The sequence below is a fragment of the Neopsephotus bourkii genome, unplaced genomic scaffold, assembly GCF_033783945.1.
Source record: "Neopsephotus bourkii isolate Nb327-2 ecotype Australia unplaced genomic scaffold, CSIRO-AGI_Nbou_v1 NB_894, whole genome shotgun sequence".
NCBI classification, from domain to species: Eukaryota; Metazoa; Chordata; class Aves; order Psittaciformes; family Psittacidae; genus Neopsephotus; species Neopsephotus bourkii.
In genome coordinates this window covers 2814704-2835437 of record NW_026901388.1, presented here as the reverse complement: position 1 = coordinate 2835437, position 20734 = coordinate 2814704, and the positions used below count along the sequence as shown (strand labels likewise).

The 20734-nt window shown below is 40.0% G+C and overlaps 1 protein-coding gene across 2 annotated transcripts; it reads left to right on the top strand.

The window, feature by feature from the left end:
- Positions 1–7362: 7362 nt before the first annotated feature.
- SEH1L (SEH1 like nucleoporin) lies at positions 7363–20294 on the top strand. Of its 2 annotated transcripts, none has more exons than XM_061357406.1 (9): positions 7363–7550; positions 9667–9717; positions 10768–10914; positions 12094–12305; positions 13532–13630; positions 14632–14772; positions 15055–15212; positions 15761–15911; positions 19523–20294. In XM_061357406.1, the coding sequence occupies exons 1-9, from the start codon at positions 7440–7442 to the stop codon at positions 19713–19715; spliced, it is 1263 nt and encodes a 420-aa protein (XP_061213390.1). In that variant the 5' UTR covers positions 7363–7439; the 3' UTR covers positions 19716–20294. The 2 variants fall into 2 exon arrangements, with proteins under 2 accessions (XP_061213390.1, XP_061213392.1); XM_061357408.1 differs by having other exon boundaries at positions 17874–19744.
- Positions 20295–20734: the final 440 nt, after the last annotated feature.

The following is a 20734-nucleotide window of genomic DNA, read 5'->3' as shown; positions in this document are numbered from 1 at the left end:
CATTACAGGCTTCCTTAGCTTGTAAACAAGCATAAATACCCAAATAGCTGTTGTTCTGTAAGCAACAGCTTAATATTCGATCTGATACTGGATCATAACTGTAGTCTGCAAAAATGATTCAGCTGTCAATTTTGTCAGCAATGTATATGCCACCTCCTACTTCTGCTGTTTCTTTTCCTGCACACCAAAACACACAGAGGAAAGCCACCACTGCTAAGTTTAGACTTTTTTGTCTGTTCTTACTGTGACAGCTCTCAGGGCCGGCTATTTTCCATTTTTACTCTTACAAGCTCTGTTTCTATTTCCCAACCTGAGTTCACCAGTTTAAAGATAGCTCAGATGTAGTCATACAATCTGAGGTCAGCCTTCAACTGTGATGAAGCCAGTAGTATTCCCCTCCTAGCTGTCAATTATGTTGCTTGCCAGTCTGTCATACCAATTTTCCCTTGCATTTCCTTGCACCTTCATATGACTGAGAATAGTTTTCCATCTCTTAAGCTACTTACTTCTGCAACACCACTTCTGTTTCCCTTTAACTCATCTTTGATGTGTTGCCAAAGCCATACATGATTATGGCTAGGTCGCTGTTTTGCTTGAATGGTATTTCTTGAGCCATCAATTATTACTTTGCTTACTTTGTCTTCCTGTACTCTTTCCTAATATGATGTGGTAAAATGTAATTTTATGCATATTTCTAATAGTCCTTTTCTAGGGGAACAGTAAATTTTAATTTCAGTCTGGGACATTCTATTGCTTTCCTACCAAAACAAATAATATCAGATTCTGAGTGGAAGTCTAATTGCAACAGCAACAAAGCAGGGTGACATATAAAGAAAGATTTACCTTTCTGCTTTCTTTAAAGACCTGTAGGAGTTTTACTCTCAGTTGACTCATTTAAAGATTTGGGAACTTTAATTACCCTCATTTTTGCCCATTAAACCTAATTTTGCTACTAATTTCTTTCCATGATCTGCCAGTCATGCATGGGAAGTGATCCTCCTAATTTGACTTACCCTTCATAGCAATAACTGCCGGTATTCTCGTATCTTTCACACACTCTCATGGTTATGAGTGCTTTCCTCTGAAACATCCACCTTTAGATTCCTAGTTTGTACGACACAGTATGTTACACATACAAGACTGCTTTGCTGGCTTCACACCTAACGCTTTCAAATGCTTTCTAATCATTAAGCTTCAGATTCTCAAAGCTGAGAAACCTATTTAATGACTGGCTTAACTAGATTTTTTTTCTGAATCTAAGTGATCAATAACACCACTTTGTATTTCATCATGTATTTCGTTTGTGCCTTCATCCAGGAATCTCAAAATAATAGATACTATTTTACTCCCTATGGATTATTATGAATTGTTAGGAAGCCAGTTTTTAAGTTAAGGAAAATATGCTACAAAAAAGTGTATGAATTTCACTGAGTTGGGCAGGGCTTCCCTGTCAACAATAATATCCTTAAATGGTTATGAGGAATGGAAACTTAAACTATGCTGTTTGTTATTAGCACAGTCACCCATGATTACCTGTAATGGATCAGCTTCTAGTGCAGACAAGACAGAAGCATATGACAGAGCTACCCATGTAAGACAGGCTTCCTCAGCCTCTGTCCTATGCCAATAGAAACATCCTTACTGCATATAGTTCATGTCTTTCGGGCAGGTTTTTGTCTCTCCTAAAATCTCCCTCTACAGGCAAGAGCATCTTCTACTTGAAGAAGGTAGTCAAAGAGAAAAAAGGAAAGAACTAAACTGTGTTTTCTTTAAACCCAAGACAATGTCAGTTGTTTTCATATTGTATATCTCTACCCATGCTAATACAATTAGTTACACTATCTTCCGGCAGAAGTAAATTAACTTATGTGGGTTTATCCAGTCAGTTTGAGAACAAAAGTAGCCTACTGTGTCAAAAATTAAAATCTAATCTTACTATAGATACTTCTCTTTCTTCTCCTATTGTGGTTCAACTTAGTTTAATCTACAGAGAATACCAAACCCAAACATTAGCAAATATATCAAGATTGTAATAATTCTGGTCTAGACCTGGTCTAGCTAAAGTTGTCCCTTTGCCCACAGCAGGGGGTTGGAACTGGGTGATCTTTTCCAACACAAGCGGTTCTGTGATTCTGTGATTCAAAGATAATTCAATATGATTTTCCTCTGCATATGATCAAGCAAATAGATTAAAACACAACTGTCTTTTCCACCTCATGCACATCATCATCATGAATTGAATGTTTTTCTCTACTGTTCAGCTCTGGCTGTAAGAGGAAGTCAGCAAGGTTAGCTAATATTTGAATCCTAATCCATGGCTCAATAACTGGAAGCTGCAAATTTCCTGGGGTTTCCATGAACTCCAGTATGTTTCCCGTTACCTTGCTGCACAACATGGAATGTTCTGGTTACCGTCAGTAACAAAGGATGCTTACACCCACCACCACTTGCATCATCCTGTTGTGCACCAGCCCTGCTGCCCTCTGCATGCTCTGGAAGCACAGCAGGGAGCTGCAGCACTTTCCAGTGCCTATCTTTCTAGGTTTGTTACACCATTCAGAGGGGAATGTGTTGCTAGGCAGTAATCTTGAATTCATTCTTAATTTGATCTAGATTAAGGTAAAAAGCAACTGAAGTACTTATTCATGAAGTTAAAAATAGGTAATAGAATAACAGAGGTTTATATTCAACCTAAGAGAGGAAGTAGAAGAAAACCATTTATATTATGCATACTATTCACATTATTTCCATCTGATTTACATACTACCATAGATGTCAGGACCTCTCTGGTCTTAGATATCTTATGCTCTTGTTACATCATTAGGAAATCCTTTTTTTTGGTGCAGCATGTTAACTTTTGTAATCAGTTTCTTTAATAGCATTTGAAACCTTCCTCAAGAGGTCCAGTGAGATTCTATCTTATTCAATAAATGCTATTTACTGTGAATCCCAGAGATAATCTAGTTATTTGAAATAATTTAAATAAGCACAGTTTCATTTCTCAGAAGATATGCATGCCTCTCTGTCAGATCAGATGCCACCCCTTCTACTTGACTGAATATATAATGGCTGCTTGCCTTAATAAAAGATGTATCTTGTTCACTCGTCCCTTTGCTAATTTTGATGTTTCACTATGAAGCATTTCCTCCATTGAACCTTAGTTCTGTGTCAGTCTTTCCACTAACAAAAACCATCTGACACAAATGCCTACACGAGATAAATGTTATTTGTTTCATTCTTGGGTTTTGACTGAAATCCGATGCTATGGTAAACTAACATTCTGGAAGACAATCCCCCATGTATTTCCTCGATTCTTTTTAAGTAAGTGAAGAATTTGGACTTGTTTCTAAATAAATCTAGCCTGACATGCCTGCATTGAATCTAGAGACTGAGGACAGGGGTAGATTGTATTTAAATTAACAAGTAATTGTATATGTGTATTTGCAGTTTACTGACTTTACTAGCATGTAAGAAAAAAAGTCTAGTCTTGCTTTGAAATGTATGATTTTTGTTTTCTTTAAAAAAAAAACCCAAACCACCAACATTTTAGGTCAAAACAAAAAAGGAGGGTTGGTGCCATATACAAATATTCATGTATTATTCAAATGAAACAGGTTGATGCCAATTATTTGTGAATCTGACAGTTTTGATCTGCTCCAACTATGCTGATCTCACTGGCTGAAGAATTAAATGAAATTTATGCAGGTGAAAAATATGAATTCTCTATTTGTAACATAGTTGGTGTCTTGACAAAACCATTACAGTACTAAAAATTGCAAAAGAGTGGGTTTTTGACAGCTGAATCACTGACTGGAAACAATTCTTCTGGAAATATAAATATAATCAATGGTTTACTGTAAAAGACATTTCCCTAAAATAGCTAACAAAATGGACTATTCAGAGACACTGCCATGAACTAAAGAACTTAGAAAACAGCTCTAATTTTTTCATTAGGCACTGTCTCTCCAGCTACTCAAATGAAGCAATAACTGGAAGTTTCAAAGTAGGAATGTCTGTAATGCTGCTGAAAGAAACATGTAATCCCTCTCTAATTACAGCCCTGGAACTATCAGGAACAATCACATTTGCTTGCTTCTCCTATTGTATTACTTAAATTTTACCTATTGTTTAGAAAATACTGAAATTTCATCCTCCAAAGGGTGATTGGGGCGGGGGTGGTGATATAGTACAGTACATTGACCATGGCCCTACAGCCCCCAGTGAGGCTCCCTCTAAAAGGGGAATTGTGCAGTACCAGTTCATCGTCAGAAACAAGAAAACGTTACCCCCTTCCTTTCATCAGCTCATTTTTAAATACTTCACAAATTTCCTGTGTTACAAACTCCAAACCAAGTTCTCCACTTATATAAATAGGCAAAACTTAGATCTCTTAACTTTCTTGACAACAGCTTGCAAATTCCCCTCTTGAACGCCACGTCATATTTGCCATAAAGATTTAGCTCTCTAATACTATTTTAAAACTATCATTGGCCAGCTTGGTTAAGCACATAAAACCAGCTGCTATTTTTTCTGCTAAATCCTTCTGCATTTTCCATTCTCTGCAATTTAAAATATTTTTATCATACTTGGGTAACAAAATGTTTTTCAATGTGTTAACTTTTCTTTACCAAGTATCATTAAAACAATTAAATCTAGCATCTCAAACTCACAGTGTCCCTTCAAATCCATGTCTGTTGTCATTTATCTCAATATAGTACCATTAATTTGTTGTTATTTCTCATCACATTTGGGTACCAGTGTATCTAATCTTAATATGAGGTCTACTGATGAAACATGTGCATTAGTGTGTTAAGTGCTTGTATATTAAGTCTGCTTGCAGGTTATGCAGAAAACAGTGATCTCTCTGGCATGATCCCCTCCTAGGGGATGTAGTTTACAGTTTGTAAATAAATGCATCTCAAACCCGAATTGCCAGGTTTATTCCACAAACAGGTAATGGTTTGTTTGTTATCCCATGACGTATTCAAACATGTCTGAGCAAATTCTTTGCACCAGGTGGACAGAATTTGACTTTTTATTGCCATGACCGAACGTGAACATTTTAAATGAGGTTGTGAGAATCAAAAGTCCTTTTGAAAATGGTAAAACTGCTAAAGGTATAAAAAATGTTCTAAAAAAGGCCTGAATCAGACCTGAGTCAAGAGAATTTGAATATATCTGATTTCAGGAAACTTTACTTTTTGATCACTGTCCTGGGTTTAGCACTAGCAGTCATTTTTTCTCTTTCTTGGTAGCTGGTGCAGTGCTGAGTTTTGACTTTTGGACTGGGAACAGAGCTGATAACAATGATGTTTTGGTTTGGCCAAGGACTTTGTGAGCCTCATGCTCTGCCAGGGAGGAGGGGAAGCCGGGAGGAAGCAGACACCTGACCCAAACTGACCAAAGAGGTATTCCATACCACAGCACGTCATGCCCAGGGGGGAACTGGGAGTTACCTGGAAGGACAGGGGATCTGCTGGGTCGGAGTCATTGTTTGGCAAGTGGTATTGTACTCTTTTCCCTTGTTACCCTTGTTATTTTCTCTTATCATTGTTAGTGGTGGTGGTAGCGGGGGTGATTTGTGTTGTACATCGGTTGCTGGACTGTTCTTATCTCAACCCGTGGGAGTTGCATTCTTTCGATTCTCCTCCCTGTCCCTCTGGGAGTGGGAAAGTGGGGGAGCCCATGGGGGGGGGGGGGGGGGGGATGTGGGCCTCGACTGCTTCCAGCCCGGCACCAACCACTGGGAGTGAGTGCACAAGCTGTCTGGCTGGGTTTAAACCACGACAAATCACTCAATGTACCATATGCAAACCGGATCACAGCTATAAGGCAGTGAAGGTGTCCTAATCACCTGAGCAAGTACTCTTTTGGAACTGAAATAAATGACAGTTAAATACATGTGTGTTTGTTGTTATTTATTACCCCCATCATAACTTCATTATTATTATTCATTATATCTCTTAAATCTGCTAACTGCATTATGACGTTTTGGATTGTAGTGAAAGAATTATTCAGTTTTTCTTTGGTAATATTTACCAGTTATCGCAATTAGCTTCAGGATAGTTGGTAAATAACATGGCTCACAGATGAAACATTCCCTAAAAACAAGACACTGGATCAGTCTGATGCTCAGTGATACAATGAATGAATGGTACCTACAAACTATTGCTCTGAGAGCTGCATGATCTGCTCTTTCAGCTGATACTGCAGGGTATGAACTGGAACAATGTGCTTGCAAGGGGTTCCTGGAAGCGGTCAGGTGAGTGGTGAGAGGATTCAGCTGCTTTGGTTAATTTATTTTGTATGGCTCTCTGATGATACACAGGGCATAACTGGCCAATAGCTCCTCCTCAGACCTGAGCCGCTTGTGTTTTGTAAGCTCTGCTTCCTCTGCTTCACAGTCTGTTGTGCTATGCAATACCCATCTTATCTCAGGGCTTCCAACCTGCCTTTGGATTCCTTCACTGGCTGCATCGTGTATCACAGGCTTCATCCTCCCCATAAAACTTTGCAGACACAGACCTTGCACACCTCTCCTTCAGCAGTGCGTCTTGTGTTCTTTTGCACCACAACACTCTGCAGGCTCACCTCCCTGTATTCATTAGTACAGTAAAGAAGTAAATGAAGTAAATCATCCACTGCCACATTGAATGTTTTCTCTGGCTGCTTATTGATTTGCATTATTACAGCAAGCTCCAACACTGTAGTGAGGTAGTGAGCAGAGAGTTAACAGTACAGTTGACCAGAGAAGCTGTGGCTGCCCCATCCCTGGCAGTGTGCAAGGTCAGGTTGGATGCGGCTTTGAGCAGCCTGCTCTAGTGGAAGGTGTCCCTGCCCATGGCAGGAGGTTGGAACTGGATGATCTCAAGGTCCCTTCCAACCCAAACCATTCTGTGATTCTGTGGTAGCTGCCAGGAGAGGGAGGCGCCGGTGTCTCTGGCAGGAGGGCGGCAGCAGCAGAAAGGGTCGGGGGCAGCGGTGGGGACCCAGCGGACACGGTTAAAGGTGGTGCCGGTGCCAACAGACCCTGTGGCTTGGCGCCACCTGCTGGAGCGCCACCGCCGCCGCCGGTCCGCGGGCGGGGCTGAGCAGTGCACGGCAGGAGGCGCGGCGGTGGGCGCTGGTCCCGCCCCTCGCTGGGAGCCGTGGGGAGCCCCGCTGCGGCCCCCTCCCGGGGAGGGCAGCGGGGGCACCGCCTCAGCCTCTCGGCGGCAACGGCCGCGGCAACGGCCGAGCGCGAGGATCCGCTCCTCCCCTTCTCAGGGGGTGGAGGGGGTGCGTGCGTGTGTGACCGAGCGCGCGCCCGGGGTTGGGAAGGATCGCGCACGCGCAGAGCAGCGCGGCAGGCTGTGGCGGCTGCGCAGGAGGCGGCGGTGGCAGTTGGGGCGCCCCCGCTTCGCCGCGTGAGCGGGGTAGCGTACGCGCGCTGTGGTGAGATGTTCGTGGCGCGCAGCATTGCTGCGGATCACCGCGACCTCATCCACGATGTCTCCTTCGACTTCCACGGGCGGCGCATGGCCACTTGTTCCAGCGACCAGAGTGTCAAAGTGAGCGGCGGCTGCCGCCGTGTGCGGCCATGGCGGGTGTCGCGGCACGGCCGTGCGTTGGCCTACCGGGCTGCCGAGGGAGGGGAGCGCGGGGTTGGTGCTGCCGAGCCTGGGCGCAGCCTTTCCCTCGCTGCGGGCGCTGGCTTGCGGGCGGGAGGGGCCCGTACTGCCCCTCTCTCCGGACCCGGGGGGGCAAAAGGCCGCGCTGTGCGCCCGCGTTCCGCCGCGTGAGCGGGCGGTCCCGCTGCGGTGTCGTAAGGTGTCGGGGGGCTGTGGAGCCGGGGCCACTGCGCCACAGTACACGTTGTTTGTATGTGCGTGTATGGACAAGAGCGTGTAAACATACACATTCCGTTCCGACTCGTTGCTGCAGGGGGGTGAAACGCGCTTGGACTGTTGTGGATGCAGCAGCGCGGCTAGTTTTGTCCATTCAGTTGAAAGTCTGTGTTTATTTAGGGGGACTAAGGGAAGAAGCTGCAGTTTCGTAATAAAGCGCTAGTAAGCCTTCTGACGGTGCCCTGGCAAGTTAGGGGGACTGTAAAATAGTGGGAACCTTCATTTTGTATTCCTTTAGAGGGAAAAAAATAGTAAATGAGAGGTCGGTTGCTTTTTCAAGATTTTTTGCACGTAGTGAAGAGATGGACATACATTCAGGAGTTACACGGTTAGATTTGATCAATGTAATTTGCAGAGAGCAGCCATGTTTTTTGTTAGGCTGGGTGAGTGCCTGAGAAAATCACTTTTCCAGAGAAAGAAGGGAGATTCAGGTTAGACATTAGGAAGAAATTGCTCACAGTATGAGGGCAGTGAGGCATTGGCACAGGGTGCCCAGAGAAGCTGTGGCTGCCCCATCCCTGGCAGTGTTGAGGCCAGGTTGGATGGGGCATTGAGCAACCTGCCCTAGTGGAAGGCGTCCCTGCCCATGGCAGGGGGTTCGTACTGGATGATCTCTAAGGTCCCTTCCAACCCAAACATGCAAAATTTGTCAAATGTATATCAGCCTTAAAAAAACAGCAAGCAGCCCCTTCTTCCTGACCACATACTAAAAAGCAGACAACAAACCACCACCAACACAACAATTGTCCCCCCGAAAGTAAGCCAAAACCTTGTAAATCTTTGGTCTGGGCTAACTATGTAAAACTTGTGGCCTAAAAAGAATGTTCTTAGAGGTGCCAGGAGTAGGTAGAACACAAAAATTATATTATTTAGCAGTGTAAGGTTACTTTTTAGGAGTGTAAGGTTACTTTTCAGCAGTATCCTTCATGAGACTGTGTTAAGAAGTTTTACTCTAACCAGAGTTTTACAACACTTGTAAGCAGCAGTGATAATGTCTGGTGTAGGCCCCATTCTCACTAGGTGAGCCCTGCAGAAGAGCAGCTGGGGAGAAGTTACAGAGTTAGGCTCTGATGGCAACAATCAAGGCAGATCTGGATTGGCAAAAGTGAGGTGACTTTTGGTAACGTTATGTAGTGAGTGAGCAACACACAGCAGTGAATGCTGGGCTTCCAGAGGTGCCTTTCATCTGGTTACAGTTGTGATTGCTTTCACAACTTCTTAGAAAAAATTGATGAAGAAGATAAAAGATGTATGGGAAATCAAGAGAAAGGGAGGTTAACTCACCTGTGTGTGGTTACAAGTTAAGGCAGAAGTATTAGAAACAGACACGTAAACTGTCCCCCCTGAGTTTTCTTTCTGCTCTCCTGCTCTGCCTTTGGGATGTTTGCCCGGAGCCACATCAGGGTTTCTGTGACCACATCTCAGTATGTGCTGAGATGAGGACTGTTGTGCTCTAGAGAGAAACCAAGTAGTGTGCTCATGGAACAGAGGGAATGAAGTGCTGAGAATTGTCATGGTTTGTCTTCTGTGATGAATGTATTCTTTAAAAAAGACAGACTACATACAGGAGTGCATTTGGCAGGTGTGTGCCTCTTCTCCCTGCCTGCTGTAGGGATATTTTCCACGTTGAGTGCAGTTGTGTATGAGCCAGATAGAAATGTTCAGTGCTGTGTGTGTGTATACGTATGTGTATGCGTGTGTATTTAATGGCTGTGTTTTGTGGTACTACTTAGTAAGCTTTATATACAGATTGTATGATTGTATTTTGGTTTCTCAATAGGTCTGGGACAAAAGCGAAAATGGGGATTGGCACTGCACAGCCAGCTGGAAGGTTTGTATTTATACAATTTACACAGTTATAACCGTAATCTCTCCTTGTTTTTTAAAGAAACAGGCTTAGTTTTTGCTGACTTGGAGAGTATAAATATTTTTGTTGTAGATCCTGTATTTCTTATGATAAAATACTTTTTCTCTGCTTTTATAAAACATCCCTAATGCCTCTCACTTGAAGCAGAGGCTATCACATGGTCTTATATTATTAGTACTTTATTATGTTGGCAGACTTTGTTATCAGCAACCATAGGCGTAACTGGGTGTTTAAGGAGCTGGAAAACCATACTTTGGGTTTTAATTGAGTATTTGCTTTTTGCGTATTGTAAGACTAAAAAAAAATAAATTAAAAAGGACAGAAAAAGAATAAAAAGGAAGAGGTCTGGCTATTAAACGTTACAACATCAGACCTTTCCATCCCAAAAATCTCCAGCTTTCTGGGAGCTGTGTCTTATAGAGACTCTACTTCATCAGTATAATTAGTGCATTCAGCTTCTGAACTATCCTTAGCCTTGTGTTTAATAGGATCACAATACAGTAATCCCTGTAAATGGAAATGCGAGTGAAGCGTTTGAATTCGCCTTCTCTAAAAACAGGCATTAGGTTGATGGCATCAAAGAGGAGTTTCATGTAAATAAAGGAGGAGATAAGTGACATTCTGCGTATGCTTCGGAGAAATGCAGGCAAGCCAGAAGTGAGCATGGTAAAGGCTGAAGACTGGAAACAAAGCTGTATTACTTGTATCAAGAGAGAATCTTAGTTTGGAACTTAGGAGTTTGAAGGAGTAATAAGTAATGTCTTGAAATACACTTCTAATAATCCCTTTCTAACCATTAACTAATAACAAAACTTTGCAGTGCTTGTAGGAGTAAAAAAAATGTCACAGCTGCTGTGTTAGCTTTGAACTTCACAAAAGAATGTGGGTATCAAAGGAATAGTCTTACTGCTTCCTAGGATTTACTTCTGCTTCCGCAGAAAGTCATAAAAGTACACGATCACTTGCACTAATACACAGAGTGTTTCCCTGTAATGTTTTGCTGTTATCTTGCAGACACATAGTGGATCTGTGTGGCGTGTGACATGGGCCCATCCTGAATTTGGGCAGGTCCTGGCTTCCTGCTCTTTCGATAGAACAGCAGCTGTATGGGAAGAAATAGTGGGAGAGTCAAATGATAAACTCCGAGGCCAGAGTCACTGGGTGAGCCTTTAACGCCTTAATTACAGTTTCTATATGTTCTCATATAAACAGATTTATTATGCCTCATTGATTTATTTTCTTATTGTAATAGCTGAAGCTTTACACTGTTTAAATTCCAGAATTAAACAGAAGAGTGAACATGAAAGTTGTTCTAAATACCAAGTTACTTTCTGTTCCTCCAACAGGGAAAGCAGGCAGCTTCTGTCTCTTTATATAAAACCTTCATGTTGCCAATGTTTTGTTACTTTGTGGCAGTATTCCAGTATAGAGTAACTATTTTTAAAGCATTTGGGGAAGATGTTAAATGGCTGCATTCAAGCTAATTAGTGACACTACTTTTGGCCTGCCTTCATAAGATGTTCCCTGGTGAATAACATGCAGACATGAGTTTCCATCTACAGTAGCATTAGAGTTGTGGGGTGTTTCTTCTCTGAGAAGAGCTCATCTGAAACTGCCTTACACTGTTCTTTTTCATCTTTCAAATGATAGGTCAGGCCTTGGGAGGAAATAGTTTGCTGGGAAGTGGATTTTCTGGGTAGCATTTCATCAAAGGAATTGTAGATCTAAACAGGTTATTTTGCAGCTATTCTTCATGCATAATCTTGTATAACTCAGCACACTATTCCTGCCTCTGACGTTTCGGTTTAGGTTGCTAAAATATCTGCAGCTTTCTACCTTCTTCTAAAGTTTTCTAACATTAAAACACATAGTTGTGAAGTGTTGGGTAGTCGGGACCTTTGGCACCCAGTTCGGTATGAAGGTTGACTACTATGTATACAAGGCAGTTGTGATACATAGTTTTCAGCTCAAACTCATGTTTGCTTGGCAGAAGAGACAGCTGGAGACACACATTTACAATTTTTGCCTCTTCAATCCTGGCTAACCTTCCTATCAACTGTCTGCTGTATTCACCCATTCCCTTATCAGAAGTACTTGCTTTGATGCCTCTGTTGGACAGTACTTCATGGTAAACTTCAGCAGCACTGATGAAATTAGAAAGTGGCGCTCCAGTTCATTGGTGTCTAAAAATTGGGGTTTTTTTGTTTAGTTCTTGGTGGAAGAAATAAGTGATCCTATGAAGTGGTGTTGTGAGACTTTCATTAGCCTTCCTTAGGGAATAAATATTTGATGGGAATTTCTAGCATTTCCTTCAAGACTGTCTACCCTTTTTTTTTGCAGGTAAAGAGGACCACTCTAGTAGACAGTAGGACATCTGTTACAGATGTGAAGTTTGCTCCCAAGCATATGGGTCTTATGTTAGCAACCTGTTCAGCAGATGGTGTTGTAAGGATTTATGAAGCTCCAGATGTTATGAATCTCAGCCAGTGGTCACTGCAGCATGAAATCTCATGTAAGCTAAGCTGCAGTTGTATTTCTTGGAATCCCTCAAGGTACGTCACTAAAACTGTAGGTTTTGCTTTGTGACTGTTTAAGCAGAAGATCCAAAGAGCTAGTCTTGAAATTTTGTAGAATTAATCATAAAACATGCATGGAGAAGACTGAGCTTACATTACTTGGATCTGAAAGAAAGCTGTTAGCGCTTATTTTAATAAAGCAAGTTTGGCAGAGCCAGAGAACTGTTAGAAGAAATCCCCTGTGATCTGTGAGGAAATATTTCCAGCTTAATTATTTTTAGGAAATAATAAGCTAGCATTTTTTATTTATCCCACAAAACTTAAGTGGGATTTTTATAAGAGCAAGTGTTTATAATGGGACAATTCCTATCTCTTTCTTCCTTAATCAAGGCATTGCAATAGGTAATAATTTTGACAGCTCTAGTAAGGACATGCACCTTTGCCAGTGCGAGAGTACTAGGAACCACAAGTCTTGCTGGCACAAATATAAAGCCTAAGAGTTGTTCTTTTAGTTCTATCCCCAGGGCTCAATGATACACTTAACCACCTTGAACAGGAAGGAATCACAGAGGAGTTTGGTTGGGTAGTCCCCACCCAGAAGAGTAGGAATATGCAGAAGTTCTCCTTTGCTTTCCATCTCGCATTTTCCTCCAGCAGTAACAGGGAAAAACCATTCAGGGCTGAACTGCTTTGGATTGTGTTTGTCCAGAGGCACTTAATGGCCTTCCCTGTAGACATAGTGGGCTGTGTCCTGCTGATCCAGTTACTTTTCTATTCATTAGTAGTCACCTGTGCTGAGGGTTCAGAGTACAGGCTATCACTTTAGTGCATGGGAGGGACCTAAGAGTTGGTTTAAAAACCAGAGCTCATCTATATTTAGCTTTTATAATCTTCCAAAACCGTAATGAAATCCCACAAAATCAGTCATTAAAAGTAGTACAGAGAATGCAGGCCCTGCCATGAAACTTGTGACAAATACTTGGCTGCAGCTATGTATATAAAATCAGTTCTACCCTGGGAGCATCATTTTGAATTGCCAAATAATGTTCCTTAATGATTTTACCCTAGTGGGTGTATAAAATGGAACTGCATAGCACCTACTCATGTTCCTTGTGATTCCCCTCTGTTGTGCTTTATTTTTTTATTGTTGTAACTGTTTTGTTTTCTTTATAGATAATATGTCTGAAATTTAAGAAAACTGGCTTGGGGTACTTTCTGTGGAATCATTTGTAAATATAACAGTATTTATTTTCACTTTTTAGTTCTCGAGCACATTCTCCAATGATAGCTGTAGGAAGTGATGACAACAGTCCAAATATATTGGCTAAGGTTCAAATTTATGAATATAATGAAAACACCAGGTATGCTAAATTGCAATGTATAACATTTGTGGAATCTTAAAGTAATTTGTAATAGATGACCTTCAATTCTTGTCATTAGATGTGGAGTAGTAAATAATAATACCTTGATTCTGTCTCTGAGCCATTGGATGGGAAAGGAGAGGGATACCTCAGAATGGTAACTGGTGTTAACAGATACTGATAATTTTGTCTTGTCTCAGTATTCTTTCCAGCATTTTAAAGGGAGAGTTGTTTCTGCTTCTGCTAATTTTTATGCTTAATTTTTCAGAAGAAATTTATAGGGCAAAGTTGAAATTTGCATTGTGTTGCACAAGTTTTGTTCAAGGCAACCTTAAAATGCATATTTATACTGACAGACTGTCTTGTGGATTTACTAGTGTTCTGTCACAGTTCAGTTTGTGCAGTTAGGAGTTCAGAACCAGGAAAGGTCAGGAAGTGTGTGCACAACCAATTTTGATTGAATGATGACAGAGAGCTTGCGTTTCCCTCAGGGTGATTGGTGTGGGAAAGGAGCCAAGGTGTTTTGTGGATTTGTACCTGGCTTCAGACAATGCTCTCTGTGCACTAACGGTAAAAAAGAGTTCTTGTAATTTACCTGCTGGTAAATAAGAAAATGGAATACATGTTTACCGTACAGCGCAGGAGGCCAATAGTGGTCTGTTTACAAGTACAGAAAATACAGTAAGTTGAGATACAAATTCCCCATAGATTTGTGAATGGAAGAATCTTTATTTCCCTTTTCCAGCTCTAGACAAAAAAGTTCTTTCTACTGGAATCCTTGTTTTGTTGTATGATTTAGCATACTGTTTGTAGTTATTGTGTCTGATGTCTTCAATTTCTGAAGAAATCAGCGTGTTATTATTACTTATTTTAAGAAAATGTTAGTTTTGCAAGTCTCATCATGTATACTAAACCCTTTTTCCTTGTTTCACTCTGGTTTATATAATTTGTATTACTGGCAATTTTCATGGTGTTAAAGGTTCATTTCTTATGCTGTACAGGAAATATGCCAAAGCAGAGGCTCTGATGACAGTCACAGATCCTGTACATGATATTGCCTTTGCTCCAAATCTTGGAAGATCCTTCCACATCTTAGCTGTGGCAACCAAAGATGTCCGAATTTTCACACTAAAACCTCTAAGGTGAGTTCAAAAGGAAGATGGTTTGGTATGATGTGGTGCATACTATATAGTCTTCATTAACAGTGTGAAGCAAAAGTAGTAACCTGTGCAGGACTGTGTTTTAGCAGCCTGATTTTTAAGATTACAAGATTGTGAGCTAGTCTATAATTTTGTCTGAATACCTCCTAATTTAGTAATGATTGTAATATAAATCGCCTTGAAAGATGTCCTCTTTTTGCCATCATGTTCAAGCCCCCATCTTTGAACAGTTGTGTGCAGAACTGTCACTTTTCTCTTAAACAGGAAAGAGTTGACTTCATCTGGAGGATTAACAAAATTTGAAATTCATATTGTGGCCCAGTTTGATAATCATAACTCCCAGGTGTGGCGAGTGAGCTGGAATATTACAGGCACAGTGCTTGCTTCCTCTGGTGACGATGGCTGTGTCAGGCTCTGGAAGGGTAAGACCACTATCTGAAATACATGAGCTTTATAGTATGCTGAATAGACCTGAAAAATTTTACTCCAAAATAATATTGTAGCAAAAGTTCATTCTAGATTTGTGAATGATAGCTTTTCATATTTCTAAATAGCTTTCTGTGCTGGAACATCTGCATGATTTAGGCTGCTGTGAATTGTTACTGTATCCTCATATTGTTTTACCAGGTTAGAGCTATGTAAAGTTATAATTTCTAAAGTTACTGTATGTCCTGCATTATTAGCTTTGCTTGCTGCCAAACCCAGAAAACCTACATTCAGTCACGGTGTTCAGTCAAACTGACTTTTTTCTGTTTAAATTTCCAAAAGCAACAACAAACAACAGGGGCAGTTTCATCATCAGTTCTCTTTTGTTTCTCAGTATTTTAAGAAGGAAATTCATTCTTGCTACTGAACAAAACTGAGCTTGAAATCATGGGTAGGCAGAGAATGTCAGCTGAAACATCATAGTTGTATCAAAAGCTGAGCTTCAGAAGAGAAACTAACAGTGTTTATGTATGTGTATTTGCAGCTAATTACATGGACAACTGGAAGTGTACTGGTATACTGAAAGGTAACGGGAGTCCAGTGAATGGTAGTTCTCAGCAGGGAATTTTTAATGCCTCTCTAGGTTCTGCCAATACAAGTCTACAGAATTCACTAAATGGATCATCTGCCAGCAGGTAGGTTCATTAGTAGGGAGACTGAATTTCCACAAGTAGTTTCTGAATCTTCCTATTTTCATTTAGCTTTCATGTTTGTTTTATAATAGTTGGGTTTTTTGGTTTTGTTTTTTTTTTAAAGTGCAATGTCATTTATATGAATACTTCTACAAACTTTTCTGTTTTTGCTCTGTGATGGTGTCTTATGCCAGTGTTAAGAGGAAAATGAACAAAACTATAAGCAATACTGAATCAAGGAGAAACTTCATCATACCACTGTATGACTGTATGTTTCTGATAGGTGTTTAAAAGTGAAGCAAAACCACCAGCAACAAATTCTGCTTTTCACTGGGATAATGTAGTAGAAAGGAAGGAGGAGAACAGGGTTCTTCATGTAGGGTTTCAACAGTCATATGCTAGTGTTGGTGTACTTGCATTTTTGCAGGTGTAACATCATAGAATAGGGTTGGAAAGGACCTTAAGATCATCTAGTTTCAATCCCCCTGCCATGGGCAGGGACACCTCACACTAAACCGTGCCAGATGCTAAAAGTTTGGGGTTTGTTTGTTTTTGGGTTTTTTTTTTCCTCATGGCATTCTTATTGCAGATTAATTTACTTTCTCATTTTTACTCTGTAATAATTGCTGTTTAATAGGTAAATTGAAGTGCCTCTTCTGAACACCATTTTAATTTGTTCACATCACAATCTAAAAATACACTGAGCCCCACATTTGTGTGGTGGAGTGTGCACATCAACTTTACAGGATGTGTCCTTATGTAAGGACTAGATCTGGTCAAATTCCATAGCGGCAGCTTCCAAGTCTTGTGGCCAACTTTATTTACTTACGTTTTTTCCCAAAGCCTTGCAATAACCTGTATTACCATCCATATGCAGCTGCTAATAGGGCTTTTTACAGTTTAAATTGCTGACCTGTTTGGTACTACGACAGTTAGCTTTTGGAGAGTAGAAGTCTTTGCCCCACCTCTTTCAGCAGTCAATCCTGAACAACAGTTCTGGCTTCCAGATCCCTGGCTGCACTGATCAGGGAAGGGCTTTCACATTTTTCCCACAAGGTAAATGGGAGAGCAAGAGGGGGTAATGGGCTAAGTCTTTAGCAAGATGGGAGGCCAAGAAATGCTGAAATGCAGACCTGTCTTGGAAATGTGTCATCCAAAGCTATGTAACTATATTTCTTTGAGCTCCTATAGGGAGATACTATTTATACCTCTTTAACAGAGGGTGTGGTTTCACAGTCTCCTTACCTAACACTGTCGTGCTGTCAGCAATGCTACTCTACTCTACGTACCTCACTCACTGGCTGGTCTTGTCGTCTCCCTGGAATTGGTAGTAAGCCTTTGTGAAACTGAAACTTCCAGTATTACTTTAGACTTCTTCAATTGCTCTTTATTTTGAAAGTTTGGTTTTTTTTTAATTTATTTATTTTGTTTTCTTTGCTTTTTAATAGATAGTTCTCAGCTCCAATTTGGAATTAACATTTTATTACAGAATTCAGTCTGTGGCTGCGGAATTTCAAAACATGTGGTGTCTTGCCCTAGGATTGAGCCTTGCTGTAAAAATTACAGTTATACGTTTTCATTTGTAATCACTTTGGCTTGAATTGCGTAATCACAGTTGCTAACTTGTGGTTTAGTGTGTTAACACCTATAGTAAAGATTTCTGTGCTGACATTTGACTGAATTGATATGCTACACAGAATTAATTTTGTCTGTGATTGTAAATAGTATGTTTCAGTGTCTGTATATCTAAACGCTTAAACGAGGTAAGGAAAAGCATAGGCAGAACTGGAAAACTGTAAAAGTACAATCACCAAACTGGAGTTGTAATCAAAACAGTTTTATAACAAATGATGTAGACTGTTGGAAAATAGCTCAGAAGGGCTGTATTGTTATGTTGATGTAATTGTGTGTCTAGATTTATGATACAATTTCCATTCTCCATTTGTATTATGTCCTTTTTAACAGAAAGCAGAGCTGATACCAAGCTAACTGGAGTAACTTTGGTGTTTTGCTGCTTGTTGCATGCACACAGGAATGGAAACCGAACTCCTTTTTCCCCTCCCCAACGCCGTTTGACCTCTCCCAAGACACCAGCACCTGCTAACTACTAAATGCTATTCAGAAAGCCTTTTTAAAACACCTCATGTACGTTTTTTCTACTAGGCTGTACAATTTGATTCTGTTGGAACTCCTGATAGAAAAATACATGGAGAGGCTTCTTGTTTGGAAAAAAACCCCACAACCAAGCAACCTAAACCCAAAACTTCCATCTAAACTTTTTTTTTTTTTTGAAGCTTGTCAAATTAAAAGGCTAGTTCATAACTAAAAAATTAGATTTTTTGTCCTGGATTGGGACAGGAGGAGGGAAGTAACTATTAAAGTGATTTTTGTTAAAATTGTTTTGAGAAATAATCTGTTTTGCATTTCATAGTGTTCAGCATTTGATTAAGATTCCTAAACATGACAAGTTTGTATGCTATGTAATATATGCAACTGTTAGTTTGAAGGGATTAAGAAAATTGTGTTTTGACAACTGTACAGATGGTAGCTTTTAATAGTTTGGTATTGCTTCATTTGTACCTTAGTATGACTTCAAATAAATGTTCTGTAAGTACTGTCATACTTTCTTTATCCTAAGAAAAGTACTCTTTCTGATGTGTATTTGTACATTCCTATGGTAGTAATTCCATGGAGTAACTGCAATTCTCTAAACATAGTATCCTAAAAAATGCAAACACTTGAGCCATACAAAGACTGAAACCAAAATGCAGCTTTTTGTGAATTGCCCCATAATTTCATTAATCATACAGCTGTTCCTTTATGTAAGTCTGCAGAACTGTAAACAAGACAGAAAACATCTGTAGGTATGTGGTAATACTAAAATGCATGAGTATTACGGGTAAATTCTAATAAAACCAGCAGAAAAATGACATGAAATGGCAGAATTTCAAGTCTTGCATTCACCAAGAATCTGAAATTTCCTCTGAGGATTTTGCAGAATATGTAAATACATGCAAAGACTGTATCTCACTGAAAGTAGTTATTCTCTGTAAATATATATTATAAAATCTAAAGTATTGTAAGAACAATGATGTTTTTACGTCTATCCAGAAGTGCTGTGAAGTTAATCTGAATTAGATGCATATGCAGAAAATGTACCTAACAATATTTAATGTATACTTTGTGTCGCAAATGAAGCGTTACTAAAAGCTGTTACAAAATCATAAAAATTATGGGAGAATGAAAGCCTGTTCATAGCTGTGCTACACCATCCTTTTGAATTCCAAAGCAATATTCTCTGTATAAATGTATACTAGGGTTATTATTACGGTATTTTTTTCTATGAATTTTGGTGGGAAAAGACTGTATTATTTTCCTTTAAAGAACAGTTTCCAGATTTGTCTTGTTTTGAATTACAAGCCTTGATTTCTGCTATTATGTTCTATTGGTTTTGGCATGGATATATACTAAAGCCTTTTGGTTTGGTTTTATTTTTTCCAGCATGTGTTCTCCCCTTTGGTTCTCCTGTATTTACTACCTTTCTCTTTTTCTTGTTTTGTTTTTGTTTGTTTTGTTTTTGTTTTGGTGTTTTGTTCCTTTCTTAATTGTTTCAGGTATTTCTTTCCCCCTCTGGATTCCCCACGGGCTGGGTCAAGATGGTCCAGTCATGCCCAGCTCCTTCCTCCTCCTCCTCCTCTGATAGAGCACTCTTGCGATGCTGACACTGCCAACCTCCAGTATCCTCACCCTCGCAGACGATGTGTATCTCGGCCTCTTAGTCTATTACCTGAGAATGAAGGGGTTTAACATGTTACTTTAAACTCTGAAGGGCCTTATTCGGGTGTTTGTGAATGCTTCCATTTCTAGCTGCCTTCAAATTTCTTCTCATGTACAGAAGATTTAAAAAAATTTGGGGACTTTGTGCATGTTTGCAAACCAAACTACAATGTTTGGACCATGTTAGTTATGTATCAAAGGAACATTTTGATCTGTACCCTTTGAACTATGGCAACACATACAAACAGTATTAGCCATGAGCTATTTATGGAGTAGCTGACTTAATGTGCCTGTCTTTTTTTTTTCTTTCTTTCTTTTTTTTTTTTGTTTTTTAATCAGCTCAGTATGGGTTATTTTTTTTTTCGTTTTTGTATATTGCACCAACAAATGTGAAATGTATTTGTAGATTCTCAAAATTAAACATGCCTTCAAGAAATTCTTGAGAACTGAAGGATGATAACTGGATCACCTCACAAAAGCAAAACCGTTCCTGTGTATACTGCAGCAAAATAATTTGGAGTGTTTGGTTACTTAAAAATTTTCCATCTTGCTGTATAAATATTTAAATTTTATAATTGTGATTGATTAATAAAGTTATTCTAAAAGGTCTTAGCATGCTTTTTCTTGCAATAGTTTTGTTGTTTTGGTTTTTTTTTTAACAGGCTTCTGATCAAGGAGATTTTTTGATTCAGGTGCCTATTCTCATAGCTTTGCTGTCAGGAAGTCATCTGCCATTCTGTATATGCAGTTGCATATAACATTTTTCTGCCACAGGATGTGCTCTGACTTTTCTCATGGGTGTGTTGAAGATGTGCAGGTACTACTAGAGGAGTTGGATTTCAAATTATCTCATAATTCTTTTCCAGTGATTGAATAATTCACTTCAGACATTGTGAAGAAATAGTACTGACTTAAAAGATGCCTTTTTTTGATGTGTCAGCACAGGAGCTGCGAGTCAGCGTGATGGCATTGCCTAAAGGTTTGGCTGCCACAAGACAAATGGGAGGATGAAACTGGACAGCAAATTACATGGTATGGCTAGGGAATAG

Coding starts and splice junctions, on each gene's coding strand:
- SEH1L (XM_061357406.1), top strand. CDS start 7,440: ATGTTCGTGGCGCGCAGCATTGCTGCGGATCACCGCGACCTCATCCAC. Junction 10,915..12,093: donor TCCGAGGCCAGAGTCACTGG/GTGAGCCTTTAA, acceptor TTTTTTTTGCAG/GTAAAGAGGACCACTCTAGT. Junction 13,631..14,631: donor GAATATAATGAAAACACCAG/GTATGCTAAATT, acceptor TATGCTGTACAG/GAAATATGCCAAAGCAGAGG.